This window comes from Papilio polytes, unplaced genomic scaffold (assembly GCF_000836215.1).
Source record: "Papilio polytes unplaced genomic scaffold, Ppol_1.0 DF823731.1, whole genome shotgun sequence".
In the NCBI taxonomy this organism is placed as follows: domain Eukaryota; kingdom Metazoa; phylum Arthropoda; class Insecta; order Lepidoptera; family Papilionidae; genus Papilio; species Papilio polytes.
In genome coordinates this window covers 2,540,834-2,558,440 of record NW_013525473.1, presented here as the reverse complement: position 1 = coordinate 2,558,440, position 17,607 = coordinate 2,540,834, and the positions used below count along the sequence as shown (strand labels likewise).

Genomic DNA, 17,607 nt, shown 5'->3' with positions numbered 1-17,607 from the left:
TTATCGCAATAAACCCAATTATTAAAAAAAAACTAGAAATGTAAGAAACTCGATACTGACTCAATCCGCAAAGGGAGATACATAACGAAGTAATTATATGTTGTGATATGGTCTGCAAGAAGGTAAAGTTTTTTTTCAACTTCACCATTATGCTTTATATACTATCAAAGTTTAAGGTGTATCAACAAAAAAAACTCGGTAACTTTTTTTTATAAATAACTAATGCTAAAAGGTAATTTTCAAAACTGTTTGAGAAAACTTTAGTGTTTAAGAATTATCTAACTTGTATTGTTCAGCTTTCAGCAGCGACAACTGAACGAGTATCAGCCAATTTATCTTGAATTCGAAATATTTATTGAAAAGTTCAAAGTTCAATACTTTATTGGACGTCTCTGGACGGATATCGTTTGTTACATCGACGTTAAAATGGAATCCAAAGTATTGTATTGAAGAGACCGTTTGTCACGTTAAGGATATTTATTCCAACACTTTTGTTGACCTAAATATAACTCTTTTCGTATACATAAAAAGTTAACCACATTTAATTATTAGTATTTATTCAGTTCAATCAATTAATCATTAAAAATAACAAAATTTATCAAATTTTCCAAAACTGACTGCCAACCTTCGCTCGTTGGAGAGGGAAAGTTAACAAAAATATTGATATTATACTTACTTAATCATAACTTTAAATAATGAGATTAACATAAAAATAATCTGACTTTGTCTAACTTAACACTTGATTTAATCCTTAGTTTTTATCACTAACGGTATGTTTATTTTAATGTTATAACGTTGAATATAAAATTTGCACATTTGGTTAAATAAATTTTGAATAAAATCGTAATATTTGCAATCTTTCAAAGCATTTGTATTAAAACGGCAGACATTAATTATTCGCAAAGACTAGTTCGTTTTCCTTTGGCTTTCATTCATTTGTATGCAAGTTGATTGGGCAATCTCTAAGCTGCCTAGAATTTCTAATTTCGCTTCAGCCACCTGTTTCAGATGACATTTACATTTTACAGCGCATATAAGTTTGAATTAGAAACAATTTAAAGTATACCTTGACCAGAAATATATAAATCTCTAGTCATATTTCGAAAAAATGTATTTAGGAAAGAGGGAGTAGGAGGTAGGAAGTATTTTATTAGAGAGATTGAAGCACCCTTACTTTGTTTTAGATTTTCAGTCTGTAACTTCAGGTTTTTAGGGACCTTAAACGAAGTAAAACACTTTAAGTAAAGATTAATGTACTTTAATGTGAAAAATCAGTGTTGATTAAAGAGTAAGAATTCGACTGATATTAAATTCATAAGTGGAATGTTAGATTACACTACAACTGATGTACTACAATGACTAAGGCCAAGGCACCCTTAACTAAGGCTCCGACACCTTTAGTGGAGGAGTATAGGGAGCCGATGATGAAAGGTAAATTAAGACCACGCGGCATTCATAATATTAAATATTGTATAAGCTTGACGACACACCTATAAAAAAGTTATTATGCTTATAAATTTAACAATTGTTTCTCGTTAAGAAAAGATTTTTGATATTAAATGATACCTCAGCAAATGTTGCGAGGTTAACTGGGTGGAATATAGTTCTCATGCTGAGCGGTATGCCGCATCTTGCCAACATAAACAATACGGTCTTCCTTATTTGAATATTCGGTTGGTTCTCCCAACCGCACGAGTAAATTGCTTCTCTCAATTCGTTACTCTAAATCAAAGATAATAATTATTATTAAATATATTTCTTAATTGTTTTTTACATTTAATATCGATCCATTTATATACCTTTTCCATCAATAGATTGCTGTAATAGCAGGGGATCAGAAAGTGAATTACGTATGACCCAAAGAAACAAATAAATTCTATATTAAGTTCCAAATGCTTCAATGACTGAAAAAAACGAAGAATTTTGGCTTAACAATGGCTATGATATTTTTGTGTCTGGCTATTAAAAAATAAAATACTTGAAATTAAAAATAAAAATAAAATATAATAATACACTATTTACTTTTCAGACATGAAGGAGAAAGAGAAATAGTAAATTAAATTGTGTACTTACTTGGACTATCTGAAAAGCAGAAAATGGTAGTAATAGTATTGTAGTTTTCATATTGAATTCGAGTAATTCCAAAAAGTTTGATTGAACAGAATTGTGAAACCTAGAAAGAAATTACATTAAAATGTTTGTTACTACTTACGTTAATACTTTACATATACAAATAAGGATAAGGTACTTCGATCTGGAAATTGATAAATTCCTTCCTTATCGAATCTTCCGACAATTGTGTCATTTTTCTCAACTATATTGTTTTATATTTAATAAACAATAAAAAGTATACTCACACGTAAATTGCTTGTAGCTTTTGGTTAATCTTTTTTAACTTTTCACAGATCTCTTTGTGGTCTTTAACGTTGGCCATTACATTCTTCATCCGCATACTCAATATTTCAATTTGACCACAAACATGCAACAAAAATATAGAAGGCAAGGGATCGAATCCGACGTACACAGACATAGCGTACATATCGAAAATGAAACAATATAAAAATAAAATAAAATAAACATAGATAATTTCTTTGTGTGTTTCGATCGGAGCAGGGTAAGTCATATCGAACATTGGAACTAATTTAAAATCACCTTGAATAAGTGAAGAGATCATAAATAACAAGGCTTTTATAGGAAACATAGCACCGGTGGAACATATTGCAAGAAACCAGTACCAACAGACATTAGACCCCTTTTTTGAATAAAGTTGAATTATTTTCTTCTCTTCTTGTGTGTATTGCTCAACTTCGGCGTAGTCTTTGTCGATGATTTCAATGCATTTTTTCAAAGAGTTTGCGTGTCGAAGCAGGACGTAGTTTTTAAAGCAAAGAGTCAAGAAAACAGTAGCTAGGCAGCCGTTTTTAACAGCGTCCGTATATTTTTCATTGCGGATATCATGAAAAATAATTGAATTGACTAGAAAAAGAAAAAACACACTAGTGAAAAGAACTGTGAAAAAAAATTTTGCAATCCAATTTTTATCGTGCGGTAAATTAGGATGGGCGCCATTAAATCGTAAAGCTAAGGTTGTTGTTTTAAATTGGTTTTCAAATATTAACATTATTAAAATTTAACAAAAAAATATTTTTCAGTTAACAATAACGATGAACGTAGGAAAACTGTGGAAATCGGACAAGAAATAATGTCAGACATTAGAAGCAGTGCTATCAAGTCTCTGAGAAAAACTTTCTGTGTTTGACATATAAATGACAAGCTCAGTGATTTGCAATTTAAGCTTGCTACACACCTTCAGTTTTAAATTATCAGACACAGAACACGTAACAGAACTGTATAGGTAAAACAGTTAAAAATTTACGTGTGAAGGTAAAATTTTAAATGTCACTAAACCGTACAGTAATTTTTTTTCCTACAGACTTGATTAAATTGTACAGTTCGACTGTTAGGTTTATACCGAAGGTGTGTAAAGGGCTTTATAAAATCTTTTCTGTAATAGTTGAAAACTCATTTAGCGTTACACAGTTAAAGCAACTACACTGAAACATCGTTATCTCTATTATTTTCAATAAGAAAGACAGGGACGATATGTATTTTATAATTCTTTTGTTAGTGAAAACACACGAATAATTTGTATCACTTTGCATATCATTAGGAGACGTTGATGGACAGATTTATGTAACTTGTTACGAAACGTAATAAAAACTATATTATTATTGAGAGAAAGATTTTGACGTTAATTATAGTTAACTTGAGGGGTAGCTAATGCTAAGTATCCAGTTATTTGTGAGAAACTTAAAGTGTATTTGACAGTAAATAGTAATCCATTAAAATAACTTCCACGATAATCATGTGAAGAACTAAAACCGATTTATTCCTACATTCAAGTTAGAGTTAAGTGTCTGCTTACTTCTACTAATCGTTCCTTTTAAATTAGTAAAAAAATGAAGAAAATAAGGAACTTTGGACTCTTGAGGTGCAAATACATTTTTTTCAATGCTTATACTTAAAATAATTGTAAAACTGAGAAAAATGGTCAAGGCCTCATTTATCTTATATATCTTTAAATGGTATAAAACTTGTCTAAAAGCTTGAACATTTCTTGTAACGTTTCAGCGTTAAATCAGACGGATCGCGGACTGAAAGGATTTGTGAGCGCAATAACATTAAGACACTTTGTATAAGAAAAAAGGCAGACTTTCACCAGCTTAAGTTATTTTATAAGTAAATACGAAGCTAAATTTAAAAGAAAATGACTGCAGTTTTTTTATTTTACTTATCGTTATATTAATTCGTAAGTATATACTGTTTTCTTTTTCTATCTAGTTTTGATTTTATTGATTTTGTACAATTAGATTTTTGTCCACGACATCTCTTGTGCGGAATTAAAGAAAAAATAGTAGCCAATGGCTTTCAGATCATGTACTATATCTGTGCTAAATTCCAACATGATCCGTTAAGTCATTTTGGAGATATATAGTAACATAATATCCATCCATTCCTCCATAATTTCTCACTGTACATTTAAATCAAGAACAACTGTTGCCTTTTAATCCACTTACAACTCGTGACTGTGGCTGAATAGAAAGATGTTTTTGCTGCCAATTTGAATATATTACAATATTAATTAAACACATATTAGATCCGACTATCGTTATCCAACGGAACTCTGTAATTTAATAACTAAACTCCCCTACGTCAGTTTCAATAACATTGTAGTTTATGTTCCATTAGTATGTTAACTTCTCATCGCATAACATATTGAACTGTAACAATATATGATTTTCAAGCATCAACATTGAACGCATACGATAAATGAGAATCTGTTCTATTAAAATTGTAATTGAAAAAAGGATAAATAGATCTTTGTTTTTGTAATAGGAAAATTATGGAATCAAACACTCCATTTTGTGTTATCTTATAAGTGGGACCTGTTGTGTATTTACGAGAGAGTTGCGATTATCTCACTTTGTAAACACAATACAAATCAATTGATACTTTTTATCAAAAGCGGACACAAACGATTACCGGACGTTAAATAACTGAACGTCTACTGACTTTTTATGTACCTGACTGTAAAGATTGTTTCTTTTTCATTCAACGTAATGTTGTATCAGTGGTTATTTTGTATTCGCAATATCTTGTTCCGTTTTACTCAATTACGAAACAGTTCCGTTTTATTGTGTGATTTTTTATTATCAGGTTTTTTTAATTTATTTTATTCGATTTGGATATTAAAAGTGTGAAAGAATACGTACTTAGTACTTCTCATATCAAACTTTATCGAAAGTAAGTTGGACAATCGTCTACAAATCAATAAAATGTGTCACAGTAACGAGGCAGAAACACCATTTCTGTCTAAATCGCGGAAACGGAAGGAGGAAAAAACGTAATGCTCGGAAATCCTTTTATGTTCAAAAGCTTATAGTGAAGTTGTAGAAATTTTGTAGAAGCCTGTAATTTTATCGCCTTTTTTTCTCGATAAAATCAATAACATTTCGATGTGAAATACGAAACCAAATAATTTATTTATTTCTTTCTAGAGACACACTAGTCATGGTAAAATTTAGATCGTAGTTAAAATGTTGCTCAGGGAATTAGCACCGACACCACGGATTAACCAAAGCTTTCCACTTTTTAAATAGGGAGCGTTTAAAGTATTGAAGTCAGGAAGAGTGAACTTTTCATTCACTCTTATATCGGAACTTTTTTTTATTCTTTACCTCATATGTTATCAGAAATAATCTCATTGCTAGATGTCTAAGAATCAGCGATGGTAATGTGTATAACAACTACAAACATACATGAAGGAACAACAAGAAAATATATTTACCTAATTCATGATATGAGAGTGGCTGCAAGTAGCGTAATTTACATATTCCTAGTTTACTAGAGGCTTACAAAGCTGTTTGAAACTCGACTAGCTCGCAGACTTCTCCAACCCAATTTGCTTAAAGTCTAAACGACGTTTCGACGCCGCGCCGTTGGATATTTTAGCATTTTTACAAATACAACTACGACTATTAGGATGCAATAGTTTAGTTTTTAAATTGATATAAAAGCGTTTAAATGCTACTTTATATTTCCGGCCAGTCTTTTTTATGACGTCATTGCGGGTATCAGTTATACAATCTTTATTTTTACGTTATTTCGCATTTGGTTTTCTTATTTTAGAAAGCAAATTAATAACAGAAATTGCTTTATGGATGTAACAAAATGAACAATGTATTATACAAACAATCATGTTATTAATTGTGTTTTTTTAGTATAGTAATGAGATGTATATTTTTACAAATTGCCCTGTCTGCAACTAATAACAAGGCCGCTGTGTTTGGCACATTTCACTTTACGAGCCGCCGTTAAGTGTTACACTCGGTCGGGGTAAATTAATTTACTTTAGTGCCGTGAATAATAAAATTCTCATCTCTTTTCTAGCAATGAATTTATTTAAATTAATTTAAGTTAATCTATGTGTTTATTACATTTTTTGGTGAAAACTATCATATCTTTTAAGTAATTTATACGTCGTAAAAATCTACTTAGAACCAGGAGATTTTTTTTTTGGAACAGAACCTCATTCCAATATATTTCAACTTATTTTTTTTTTATATTAACTATTTTGTTTATTGCAAATTATCTCTTTCGTTGAAAATACTTGTATCTGTAAGCAGATTTAAATATCTTTGTAAGACTTCGCGTGGCCTTGTTATGCTTGTTCTGATAAATAGTTACAATAAAGAACTAGTAAGGCATTTAGAAAAAGAGCTCGTCTTGTCTACTTTCTTGTAGCAATTCGTCATCCTGTCAATGACAAATAATTTAGAAATGAAGCAGAAGAAAGATATTTTATATTTCGCATTACAACGCTGTTTGATTCCCTAAACATTTTGAGGTTATAATAATGACAAATGTCATCAGCACTTAAAATCACAAACATTTAGAACGCCCTAATTTGTTCCCAAACATGAAAATGACGTAAGTTCTCAGAAAATGTGGCTGCCATACAAAATATGGATGAATTAAACATTCTTTTAAATGAGTTCTTGAAATTCTGCTCCGGCTTCGTCGTGTCTAAAACATTTCCCCAGTTTATTCTTAACGAGGGAATTTGAGTATGACCGAAATTAGAAGGAAAAAAAAAATTATGTTAGTAAACATTTTTAATGAAAACACACAAAGAGTATTTTTTATAACATTACGATTTATTTAATATAGCTTGTGAAAAATAAGATAATGTTAAACATATTAGTTTGCAAAAGTCTTAATTTATTGAATTAAATTCTCACTAAAATGAAGACGGATAGGTCTATTTGTTTTCAATAACGATAACAATGATAAACTGTGCATAAACGTCGTATTATGTATGTAATAATTTTGTATTCTCTCCGGGAAGTTTGCTCGTGTTGTTTTTCACATAAATCTTTTCAAGATCTTATTTTCTAACACTGAAGCCGATGGAATACAAATAAGTATCGCGATTTGTCTCGGACATCCACAACTTCTCAACGTTTGGTGAAATGCGCTTTTTGTTTAAAATTCATTTATTGTTTATAAAAAAAAAAACAAGTTATGGTGCAATCTTAATAGCAATTTTGTATTAATAAATTTACGATTAAGGGAAAGGAAGACGTACTATCAAGGGATAACGCTAGCTTAGGGCCTTTTTAAAAGATTAATTTAAGCAATTAACTATAATATGCCCGTCGTTTTGCACGACTGGCAGAATGGTAATGTTCACTTGTTTGTTTCATTACGATGCACTACTTAGCATTTGATTAAACGCTAGTTAAGATTTTATTTTAATAAGACGTTAAATTGACTATTAAACACTTTTGGATTTAGTTATAACATAGACTTCGAGCAAGTATACTCGTATTATTGTTGATCAAAGAAAATAGATCACTAAATAATACTTTGAAATGAAAATGTGTATAAAGCTGTTCTTTTGAAAGCTTTTCTGCTTCGTATTTCAACCGAGTTCAAAATAATTTTTAATTAACGAGATTTAACTTTCAACTAATTTCGAAACTAAATGATACTGTTGGCACACTCCAATAGAAATTTTCAAGTATTCTTTTTAAATTGTCGATTGGATTTTAAGTTGAAAAAAGTTATGCATCATTTTCATTACTATGTTAAAATTGTAAACGAATATATTATAATAATATAGTGTAAATATTACACATATTTTTGTTCATAAAACTTATTAAATTAAAGTTCAAAGTAAAATTTTTATAAGAAAACTATGTACAATTTTCGAATGTTTCAAATTAAGGTTTTTCAATAAAAGGTTTATGTTAAAGTTCCATTAATAAAATAATAGGTTGTAATTCAAAATCGATTTCTAATTATCACAACAGGCCGAACGGAATCATATCCCGTGTCAGAACAACATCAATTTCGAATAAAACCGTCGACAGACAGTTGAAGCAACAGCGTAGTATAGGTACCAGTATTTGTGGCAATATCGGATGGGATTTGAACTGTGCAGTCGTGTCACGTCCTTCGCTTCCGGACGTTTATTAAGCTCCGCATTATTTCAAGAACATTCCGATTACATCACACGACGTTATTGTCGGACTGATTACTAGTTATAACGTCTTTTGCTTTTACAAGAAAGATGTTATACTAACCAAATTTATGTCGACAATGTTAAAAGTGTTTATATTTATACTAAATTGTTGTAGTTGTTTTGGTTAATTTTTTTCTTAAAATTGAAAAAACAACTTATTATTAATCTGGTTAAATTAACTTTACATTCATGATACAAGTTATCGTATCTTGAAATAAAAAAAAATAACTCATTCAATAAAAAAAAAAATAAGTATTCAACGCATAAAGTCCATAACTGTACAATTAAAGTGGTGCTTTAAATTGCAAAATGCAAAAAGGATTTTTGAAAATATTCAGGCTGCAGCTGTTTCAGTACGGATCTGCGGAATTTAAATTCAACAAATGTGTCCGGAACATCGCTGCGGTGTGGAAATGTATTTATAACGACCGCCTTAAACATCAATTCTGCCTAACTACAAGGATAAATCTAAAAATAGGCACAAAAAGAACGGAAATCCACAATTATTTTCTTATTTCGTTGAACTTTTGGAATTCGTTGAAATTAAAATGTGTTCTAGTCTATGAATAGAATTTCAAAATAACTACCTTTTGCCCGCAATTAAACTGCCCGGAATTAAAAAAATCTTAGTAGCCTATCTTTTCTTCCGGTCTATATGCTACATCAGTTCCTTTACCGAGAACAGTTAAGACGAATTTTAGTCCCTTTTCCTTTTCACCCTTTTCTTAAGAGGAAAAGATGGGAAGGAAAAGTGGATTTTACGGTGGAGGGGACGCATAGGAAGTAAATGTCCTCTTTTTGTGCGTCTCCTCCTCCGTCAATTAAGGGTACTACGCATCTGAAATTGCGGATATTTATGGGCAGCGGTCGCTTTCCATTTCGGTGGATTCAGGTGGTCGCTTGCTCGTTTGCCACTTTATATTATAAAAAAAACAGACGAGACATACATACATACGTAGTAACAATCACCCATCCATTCAAACTTTCGCATTTATAACATTAGTACTAAGTATGATTTAATAAATAATTAATTTGTTTCGTTCAAAATAAAATAATTATCTAAGAATTTATCTGATGATTGAAATCAAAATTTCACTTCATTAGTTATTCGTAAAGGCCGAACTGTATTTGGGATGTTTCGTAGATAGCGATAAATTATTTCTGAGAAGACTGATAGTAATCTGTACTGAGTGATTTATATGGTAATTTCTCAAATAGACGAGAATCCCTTTTCAATGTTTTAGTTTTGGTTCTCATTTACATGAACTGAAAATATATTTCATTTAAAAGGTTCCAGTAAAGTTTGTCGCAAACATAACAGAGATCTTGTAATCGCGTTACATTTTTTTTTTTCATAGAAACTATTTGTATAACTTAATAAGGCAGATAATCTTAAAATGCCCAATTTTGTTTTCATATTTTTTGATAAAATACCGGTAGAGAAAAGCAGAAAAAAATCCTGTAGACGTCTTCCATCCCAAGATCTTTTGGCGACTCTTGCAATTTGTTTTTAGCACCGAAACTTTAAAAATGATGTACGTAGTTAAGTTCTTGTGTCACCCTGCACCTGTATCAATAAGGGTATCTTAATAACCAATTACTGTCTCAAAAGTTGATTAACGGGCATGTGTTCAATTGTTTAAACAAGTTTCGGATGTTTCAAAGGTTACTTGAGCGGTGCCGGCTCACTATATTGAAATTCTATCTCGCGTAAGGCATTTGATTGAATTAATTTCAAAGACACGCAACTAATTCGTGAAATATGTCAAATTTGATGAAATTACTAAGGTGAAATTTATTTTAGTTGATTAAATTATACGTATTTGTATGATGATTTTAACATTTTCTAATCACTTTCAGTCTCTTCTTGTTTCTGGGTAAAATTAATTGTGAAGAAGTATCGAAACCGCACATAATTTTCATCCTTTTCGATGACTTGGTGAGTATTTTTTATGTTTTATTATTTTTAAAAAACGACTCAATAACCGTAGAGTAGAATTGATATAATGATACTTATACAAATTTAACATTTAGGTATTAAAAAATATATTTGACAGGGTTGGAGTGACGTCAGTTTCCTGGGGTCTCATGACATTAGGACTCCAAACATTGACACACTTGCGTTGGACGGCATTGTATTGAATCAATACTATACAGATGCATTCGGTACGCCATCAAGAAGCGCGTTACTTACTGGAATATATCCCATGAGACTTGGTAAAGTTAAAACCTATTTTCTATAATATTACTTTTTAAAAATAAGATTAATGACAGATAATTTTCATCAAAACTTAAATAAAGCGTTTGCTTATATCGGTCGGATGAAATTTGTTAAATAAACTGCCTTTCCCCCGCGACTATGTCCGTGTAGAGTTAAGAAAACAAAAGTTTGTAGCCTACGTGTTCTTCTAGACTATCCTTTAAATCTATGCCTAATTTAATTGAGATCCGTTCACCAGTTTAGGCTACGCAAACATCCATTCATTTATTTAAACTTTGAGATTATAACATTAGTAAGATGGTTTTAAGTATTATTATTTATCCAAATTCCAGGAGTTCAAGGCTCATCAATATCGGCGTCGGAAGATCTCGGTATACCAGTATCGGAGCGCCTGTTACCATCCTATTTGCGGGAATTAGACTACGAAACCTATTTGATAGGTAAATGGAACGTCGGTAAATCTAGAGAGCACTATCTCCCTATTCACAGAGGCTTTAACACGTTTTATGGCTTCCTCGATGGATCTGTAGATTACTTTACGTACGATTTGATAGAGGTATGCGAAACTCATTATAAACTTAAAAAAAATTAGTTCATTGTTGTAACTGTACAATTGCTATTTAATTTTTCCTACAAAGATACAAACTTACTTATTTAAAATATTGTAACCGTCAATTTAGATAATAATTAATTGTATAAGATTATAAGTACCTTAAATAATTACTGAAATAAACATGAGTAATCCTTTGAAGCAACATAAATTTACAAGGCGCTCTTAATTATTGCTCTTGTTTTAGAAATGGAATGGATCTACTGCCTTTGGTTTAAACTTGTACAACAACACGCAGCCCGTGGAAGATCAAAGTGGTCATGTCACAGAAATATTTACTGACAAAGCTGTTGAAAGTGCGTAAGTCTAATTAGAATTAAGATTTCATAGAGCTTTGAAAATTAAAACGTTACTACTTTTATAACATTATATAAAACTTATTTGCAGTATCCATTGCGTGAGTGGTATGGAAAATACGTATATATGGTTCTAGTAACGAAATACCTTTCAAAAGTCGTAATGGTATTTCTTATTTCAAAGTTTTTAATAATTTACATATTAGATGTTTTTTTTTAAACTTAAGTATACACGTGTGACAAATGGTTGTATATTTTTTTCAGTAATAAGAAAGCATAACAGGGCAGTACCTTTGTACCTCCAGTTGTCACACGCTGCCCCACACGCTGGCGGAGGTTTTGTTAATCTTCAAACGCCTGCGGATACTATCGCGGCAAATAGTCACATCGCACATTCCGCTCGGCGAACTTATGCGGGTAAGACAATAAAGACAAAAGTGAGACCCGAGTCCCCTGTTTAATGTTCAGTAAAGCCATTTTAATAAAATTACCCAACATTTTAATACACTTAATAAAAATTTTGGAATGACTAGAATTCCTTGATTCGGTTATTTTAAACGACCAAACTGTTCTAAAAAAAAATACAATAAAAAAGTATTAATGTTTAACTATGATAAAATTCATACAGGTATGGTTACTGGTTTAGACAAAAGCGTTGGCAGCATTGTTGCAGCTTTATCTGAAAACGAAATGCTGCAGAATACAATTATCGTTATCGTTTCGGATAATGGTGCCTTAACTACTGGAGCTTTGCAAAATTTCGGTTCTAATTTCCCGTTGCGAGGCGTTAAAGGCACACCTTGGGAAGGCGCTATACGTTCCCCTGCACTCGTATGGAGTCCTTCATTACCTGCTAAAATTATGAATGAATTATTTCACGTAACCGATTGGCTTCCAACGTTAGTACACGCAGCTGGTGGCACCATCAAGAAACCAATAGATGGCGTTAACCAATGGTTGTCTCTTAAAGATGGCAAGAAATCCAAACGTAAAGAAATAGTACTGGCAGTTGACAATCTTAACGGCTGGGTAGCTTATAGAGAAGGTGATTTAAAAATTATACTAGGAGAAGTTGATAAAGAAACAAGTGGGTATTATGGTAAAGAGTTACAAGCTTTGAAAAAAGACGAGCCGTTGTATGAAGATATGTTATTGGATTCTAGAGTAAGCAACGTGCTGCGAGATAAATTGGGTTTGTCGCTTGAACCGGAGTCTATTACGACTAAACGGAAGGAATTGAATTTATCAGAACTGCATTTACTTCAAGGTGGAGACATTTGTATTCCTACGAAAGGTACGACAATACGATAAACTTAAATGTCTCGATAAAGTATTCTATTTTATGTCTTTGTATTACCTGAATGTTTTTGTTTCTTTTTTTTTTCAGAAAAAGGATGTCTTTTTAACATAAGTGCTGATCCATTAGAATCGCATGATTTGTGGAATAAATTGCCAGATTCTGTACTTTATTTGACTCTACGCGTTCGTGTGTTGTGGTCAGAAATGAAACCAAGAATTGAGCCCAAGCGGGATTCTCGCGCAGATCCTTCGCTTCGTAATTACATATGGGCACCGTGGATAGAAAATAACGAAATATTAAGTGAACCTGAGTACAATATCCATCCACCTTTTCCACTCCATCTATCGCAAAAAGAGCTTCAGTACATTTTTAAACTAAATGTTGGAACATTTTCAGAGAAGTTATGCAAGTTAATTAAAAACATGGGAGACTCGTTTACGAAGTCCCTTAGCAGTTTATTTATTTAATAAAATAGTAATAAAAAAACAGAACAATGTTTTACTTCAAAAATACTTTACGAAATAAAAAAGTTTAAAGTCAATCTATATCTAAGTCACAATAAATTATTGTGTTAATGTAACAGTTTTAACACCTTTAAACTTAAGGTTAATTAATACCATTATAATGAAAAGGTAAGAAAACAGTTTAAATAAACCATTAATATTCAATTTCATCGGTTGATTTAACATCGATTTTAGAGAAAAGTTTATAGTGGAAAAGTTACCGTTAGCTGCACGCATATTGGCCTCAAGCCAGAGCTTGGGCTGCTGCGTTCACTAACAACTTTATTATGCATTACCCAGTTTCGTGTTAACCTAAATAAGCAACAGTTCACTTGCCAAGTTTTAGCTTTACATTTTCATTAGATGATACTTCCATCGTCACGCGTTGCCAATTAACAGGCTTAGTGGGAATTTCGTGAATTTTTAATGGACACCAAAATGTTACATCGCTATTTTAGTCGTATATTTCATATTTTAGTCGTATATTTCAAGGTCTCGATATAATTGGTACGATGAAATGTCAATGGAGGTTAAGTACATCTAAACTTTTTTCTACTTTCATTTTATGTGCGTATAAATTTTTTAACAAATGAAAATAGTTATAAAGAATAAAGCCAATTCAGAGTAATATAGAATTCTTGTGTTACCTTTGCTTTTGAGCAATAACAGTACGTTTATATTAAAAATAACACTCAAAACTTAAAAGTCTTCGCAAAAAGGTTGATTTAATAACGTTTAACCGCAACGGGTCATAATCTGTCGCCGTCACGTTTCGCCGGGACGAGAAAACACGCATTGTTCAAGGCAGGTATAATGTAAGGGATCGTTTTTTTTAACGCCACGTAAGTGTTGATGATCACAATGTTTATACGAGAAATTTAATAAAAATTCTCTTATAAGTTTATGATTAAACGTTCTTTACTGCATTATTAAAGTATGTGGATGTAATCGATCTTTGAGAAAGAGTGTGAATTCGTACACAAACGAAGTATTACTTAATAATAAATTGAAGAAAGTAATGAGTACACTAGGTAGTATGGTATTATAGACTCACTTGTTCTCTAAGGTCACTTGTTACATGCAACTACTTACAGTAGTAAAGCCAATTCAATCCAAGGCCATCGTTGAGCTTAATATGATCAAGTTTTTTGCATTTTTGTTTTCGTTTTTATTGTTTTTATCGACCATTTTCGATTTATGCCATTTTAATCTTTAACTCTAGTTGGATACAGTTAAAAATCCATTCTAGCTTGTTTACCAAAATCCAGCCTTTGTTTACGAAAAGACCGGTGTTATCGCGATCCTACCTGTGTTGCACAATTCGTTATTTTTTGAATCGAGCATGTTACCGGTGACCATACGAGTGGCTAGTGACCATCTCAACGGTCGTGCTGGTCGCGTGCGTGAGCGGGAGGGGAACATTCATCTGCGTCAACGCGTCAGTGCCTCCCGCGCCATACCGCGGCATAACTTGCCGCGCGTTTCGTCGTTACGCGCGCCTATCCCGCCAGCACTTCAATGTATTTCGCGTGTGCTTAGTGTTTTAAACTTTGGATGTTCGTTTAGCAATCATGGGTGGACTAAGTATTGTGCTATTGTTTGTGATGTCGTCGAGTCTGGTTGTTGCAGAGACAAAAATGACGATCGCGGAGAAACTTCAAGAGGACGCAGACCTCTCACAGGTAACTTGGAAAGTTTCGCTTTGAGCGTTGATAACTCTTTGAAACAATGTTTTGTAGTATAAATGTTTTTGAAACTCTATTTAAGTAAGTATAAGGACGTAAAGTATATTTAAATTATGCCTATAGTGTTCGGTTTCGGGTTATTTTAGTTATAAATCTACTTAAATTAATAGCTCCTATTTTTTTGCTTTCCGAATTAAACCAGCAAGTTATGAGACAACACGGTAAATATTTCGATAAAAAAACATTATTCATTAATTTATTATGATATTTCTTATTAGGAGTACAATGATAAATTATTAAACAAAGTTTTTTTTATTACATTTGTTTAAATTAATGTACTTTATGTTATTACATAGTTGCTATGTCCTACGTTAATAACAATTTTAGTTTTCTTGTAGCTTATTAAATTAAGTGAGGGTCGCACCTACGCGTATACATAACAGTACATAAGTAAATAATATACTTTAATTGGATTATAGAATGGCACTTTTATGTAAGTCAGCTTAAGTTGCAATATATACGATATTATTTCAACTTCAAAAACAACTTAAAATCAACTCTAAATTGTCAAAGAGGTCTTTCCACTTGCATTCCATTCAAGTGAATTTAAAAACAAGTTTTGTACAATAAATAAATCTAATAATAAAACCTATTAGGTAAACTATTACGTAATAAAAATTTGGGATGATAAATTATTTTAACATGAAGCTATTTGAAGGACTACTGATTATAGTGAAGCTTTGTAAATACCGCAAACGAAATGCTAAATATTTTATAACTAAGTTTAGTCACCGCGGTTATATTGAAATTATTATGCACGGGAAATAGCTGGTAAAAACTTGTAATGTTTCAAACGCCAATATGTTGTATGTCTGGGGTTGTGAAATATGGTGTGGGTTCAAATTTGCAAATTGAGTGTTACTGAAATTTATCTCATATTCATTTATATGATTTAAAAAATTACATTCTATTAATAGCAAAGGATATAATATAATTTTTGTATCTATCAAGTTTTACTCCTGTTAATCATACTAATCATACTAATATTATAAATGTGAAAGTTTAGATGGACGGATGGATAGATGGATGTTTGTTAGAGTTTGTACCCTAAACTGATGGACGGATCACAATGAAATTTTGCGTACAGATAGAGAATAGTCTGGAAGAACACATAGGCTACTTGGTTTTGTTTTTTTTAATACCTCGCGGACGGAGTCGCGGGCGAAAGCTAGTTAAAAAATATTTATTTTGTCTATAGTACTTATACAAGGGTTTATTTTTGTTTATTATATAAAAAATTGCTGTAGTTACATAATTACAGTAATTTTCGAGGTTCGGAAAAATTCTATACATAATTACGTAGCACATAATGTCTACTTGAAAAACTGAAACGTGAACAACGTCTGATAGAATAAAAATAGAAATTCAGTATAATTTATGCGCTAAGTGCTTTGTCCAATGAAGGTATCACTATTTCCAATAATTACTATAAAATTAGAATGAAATTCTACGAAATATAAATTTTCTTTATTGAATATAAAGCATATTGTAAAGATATTAGCATATGCTTAGGTTTTCAATAATGATTTGGGTAATAAAGGAGTTTATTTCTGATGCTTTAAGTCTATGAAAAGACTTCATGAGAAGGAGAGGCGAATTTTGTGAGTTCAGCTTGCAATAAAAGTAAATGGTAGATTCCATTTATATCTCAGAAAAGAATGCTTAACTTTATTAGCTTTACTTCATGTTACCAGACACAGTTTCCCGCATCAGGTGCGATTGTTGTGGAACACTAGTTTATTCATTACAAAAGAAATAGCACGTTGAATTTATGAGTAATCGTATTAGTCACAGGGGAAATGGGTCAAATATAAACGTAATAAAACCTAGAGATTCGTCTCGCATTGGAGAGCAGATTTTAGCTGACTAATTTTTAGTTCATACTCTACATTAGGCCAATACAAAACTAGTCATATTACTAACGCAAATAACTGGTTTAAAATTAATTACGATTATACCTATCATTTTATATTGGCTCTGTATTTTTTCTAAAATATCCAGAAGGTAATTTCTTCTAATCACATTTACTAATGTTATAAATGCGAAAGTTTAGATGGATGGATAGAGGTTTGTTAGTTTGTAGACTCAACTCCTAAACGGATCTCGATGAAATTTGGCATGGATGTAGAAGATAGTCTGCAAGAACATATAGGCTACTTATTTATTTATTTTTTTAATTCCACACGGATGGTATCACGGGTGAAAGCTAGTCATATAAACCTAAGTTTAATTACAAAGTGTTAGTGAAATAATCATGTTTATTTAAACAAAACAAGGTGTGTGATTAAGGAAAATAACGGTAGCCTAGTAAAGAATATTGTAATGGAGGAGCGCGTAGTCTTGCT

At 31.5% G+C, this 17,607-nt stretch overlaps 3 protein-coding genes across 4 annotated transcripts in view; 2 read left to right on the top strand and 1 right to left on the bottom strand.

Annotated features, from left to right (window-relative positions):
* Nucleotides 1-1,436: 1,436 nt before the first annotated feature.
* LOC106103471 (odorant receptor 10a-like) lies at nucleotides 1,437-5,112 on the bottom strand. Its single transcript, XM_013283251.1, has 6 exons — nucleotides 5,085-5,112; nucleotides 2,358-2,976; nucleotides 2,074-2,173; nucleotides 1,800-1,904; nucleotides 1,567-1,722; nucleotides 1,437-1,490 (listed from the first exon to the last, which is right to left on the bottom strand). The coding sequence occupies exons 1-6, from the start codon at nucleotides 5,110-5,112 to the stop codon at nucleotides 1,437-1,439; spliced, it is 1,062 nt and encodes a 353-aa protein (XP_013138705.1).
* A 5,180-nt stretch (nucleotides 5,113-10,292) lies between these two features.
* On the top strand, nucleotides 10,293-13,481 carry LOC106103469 (arylsulfatase B-like). Its single transcript, XM_013283250.1, has 8 exons — nucleotides 10,293-10,375; nucleotides 10,448-10,526; nucleotides 10,645-10,804; nucleotides 11,141-11,364; nucleotides 11,606-11,714; nucleotides 11,979-12,131; nucleotides 12,343-13,008; nucleotides 13,102-13,481. Exons 1-8 carry the CDS (start codon nucleotides 10,350-10,352, stop codon nucleotides 13,479-13,481), a joined length of 1,797 nt encoding a protein of 598 aa, XP_013138704.1. The 5' UTR covers nucleotides 10,293-10,349.
* A 1,419-nt stretch (nucleotides 13,482-14,900) lies between these two features.
* The window catches only part of LOC106103741 (fasciclin-1), a 29,386-nt gene continuing 26,679 nt past the window's right edge, over nucleotides 14,901-17,607 (top strand). The window contains exon 1 of one of the 2 annotated variants that reach the window (XM_013283594.1): nucleotides 14,901-15,199. In XM_013283594.1, the coding sequence (XP_013139048.1) occupies nucleotides 15,089-15,199 (111 nt within the window). In that variant the 5' untranslated portion in view covers nucleotides 14,901-15,088. The remainder of the gene's footprint in view (nucleotides 15,200-17,607) is intronic. The other variant, XM_013283595.1, reaches the window with a different exon arrangement.

Excerpts from the sequence above, each read along its gene's own strand:
- LOC106103469 (XM_013283250.1), top strand. The coding sequence starts at position 10,350 with ATGTCAAATTTGATGAAATTACTAAG. Across the intron at positions 10,376-10,447 it reads AATTTGATGAAATTACTAAG|TCTCTTCTTGTTTCTGGGTA; the intron begins GTGAAATTTATT and ends AATCACTTTCAG. Across the intron at positions 13,009-13,101 it reads CATTTGTATTCCTACGAAAG|AAAAAGGATGTCTTTTTAAC; the intron begins GTACGACAATAC and ends TTTTTTTTTCAG.
- LOC106103471 (XM_013283251.1), bottom strand. The coding sequence starts at position 5,112 with ATGAAAAAGAAACAATCTTTACAGTCAG. Across the intron at positions 1,905-2,073 it reads CTGCTTTTCAGATAGTCCAA|TCATTGAAGCATTTGGAACT; the intron begins GTAAGTACACAA and ends CGTTTTTTTCAG. Across the intron at positions 1,723-1,799 it reads GCAATCTATTGATGGAAAAG|AGTAACGAATTGAGAGAAGC; the intron begins GTATATAAATGG and ends TCTTTGATTTAG.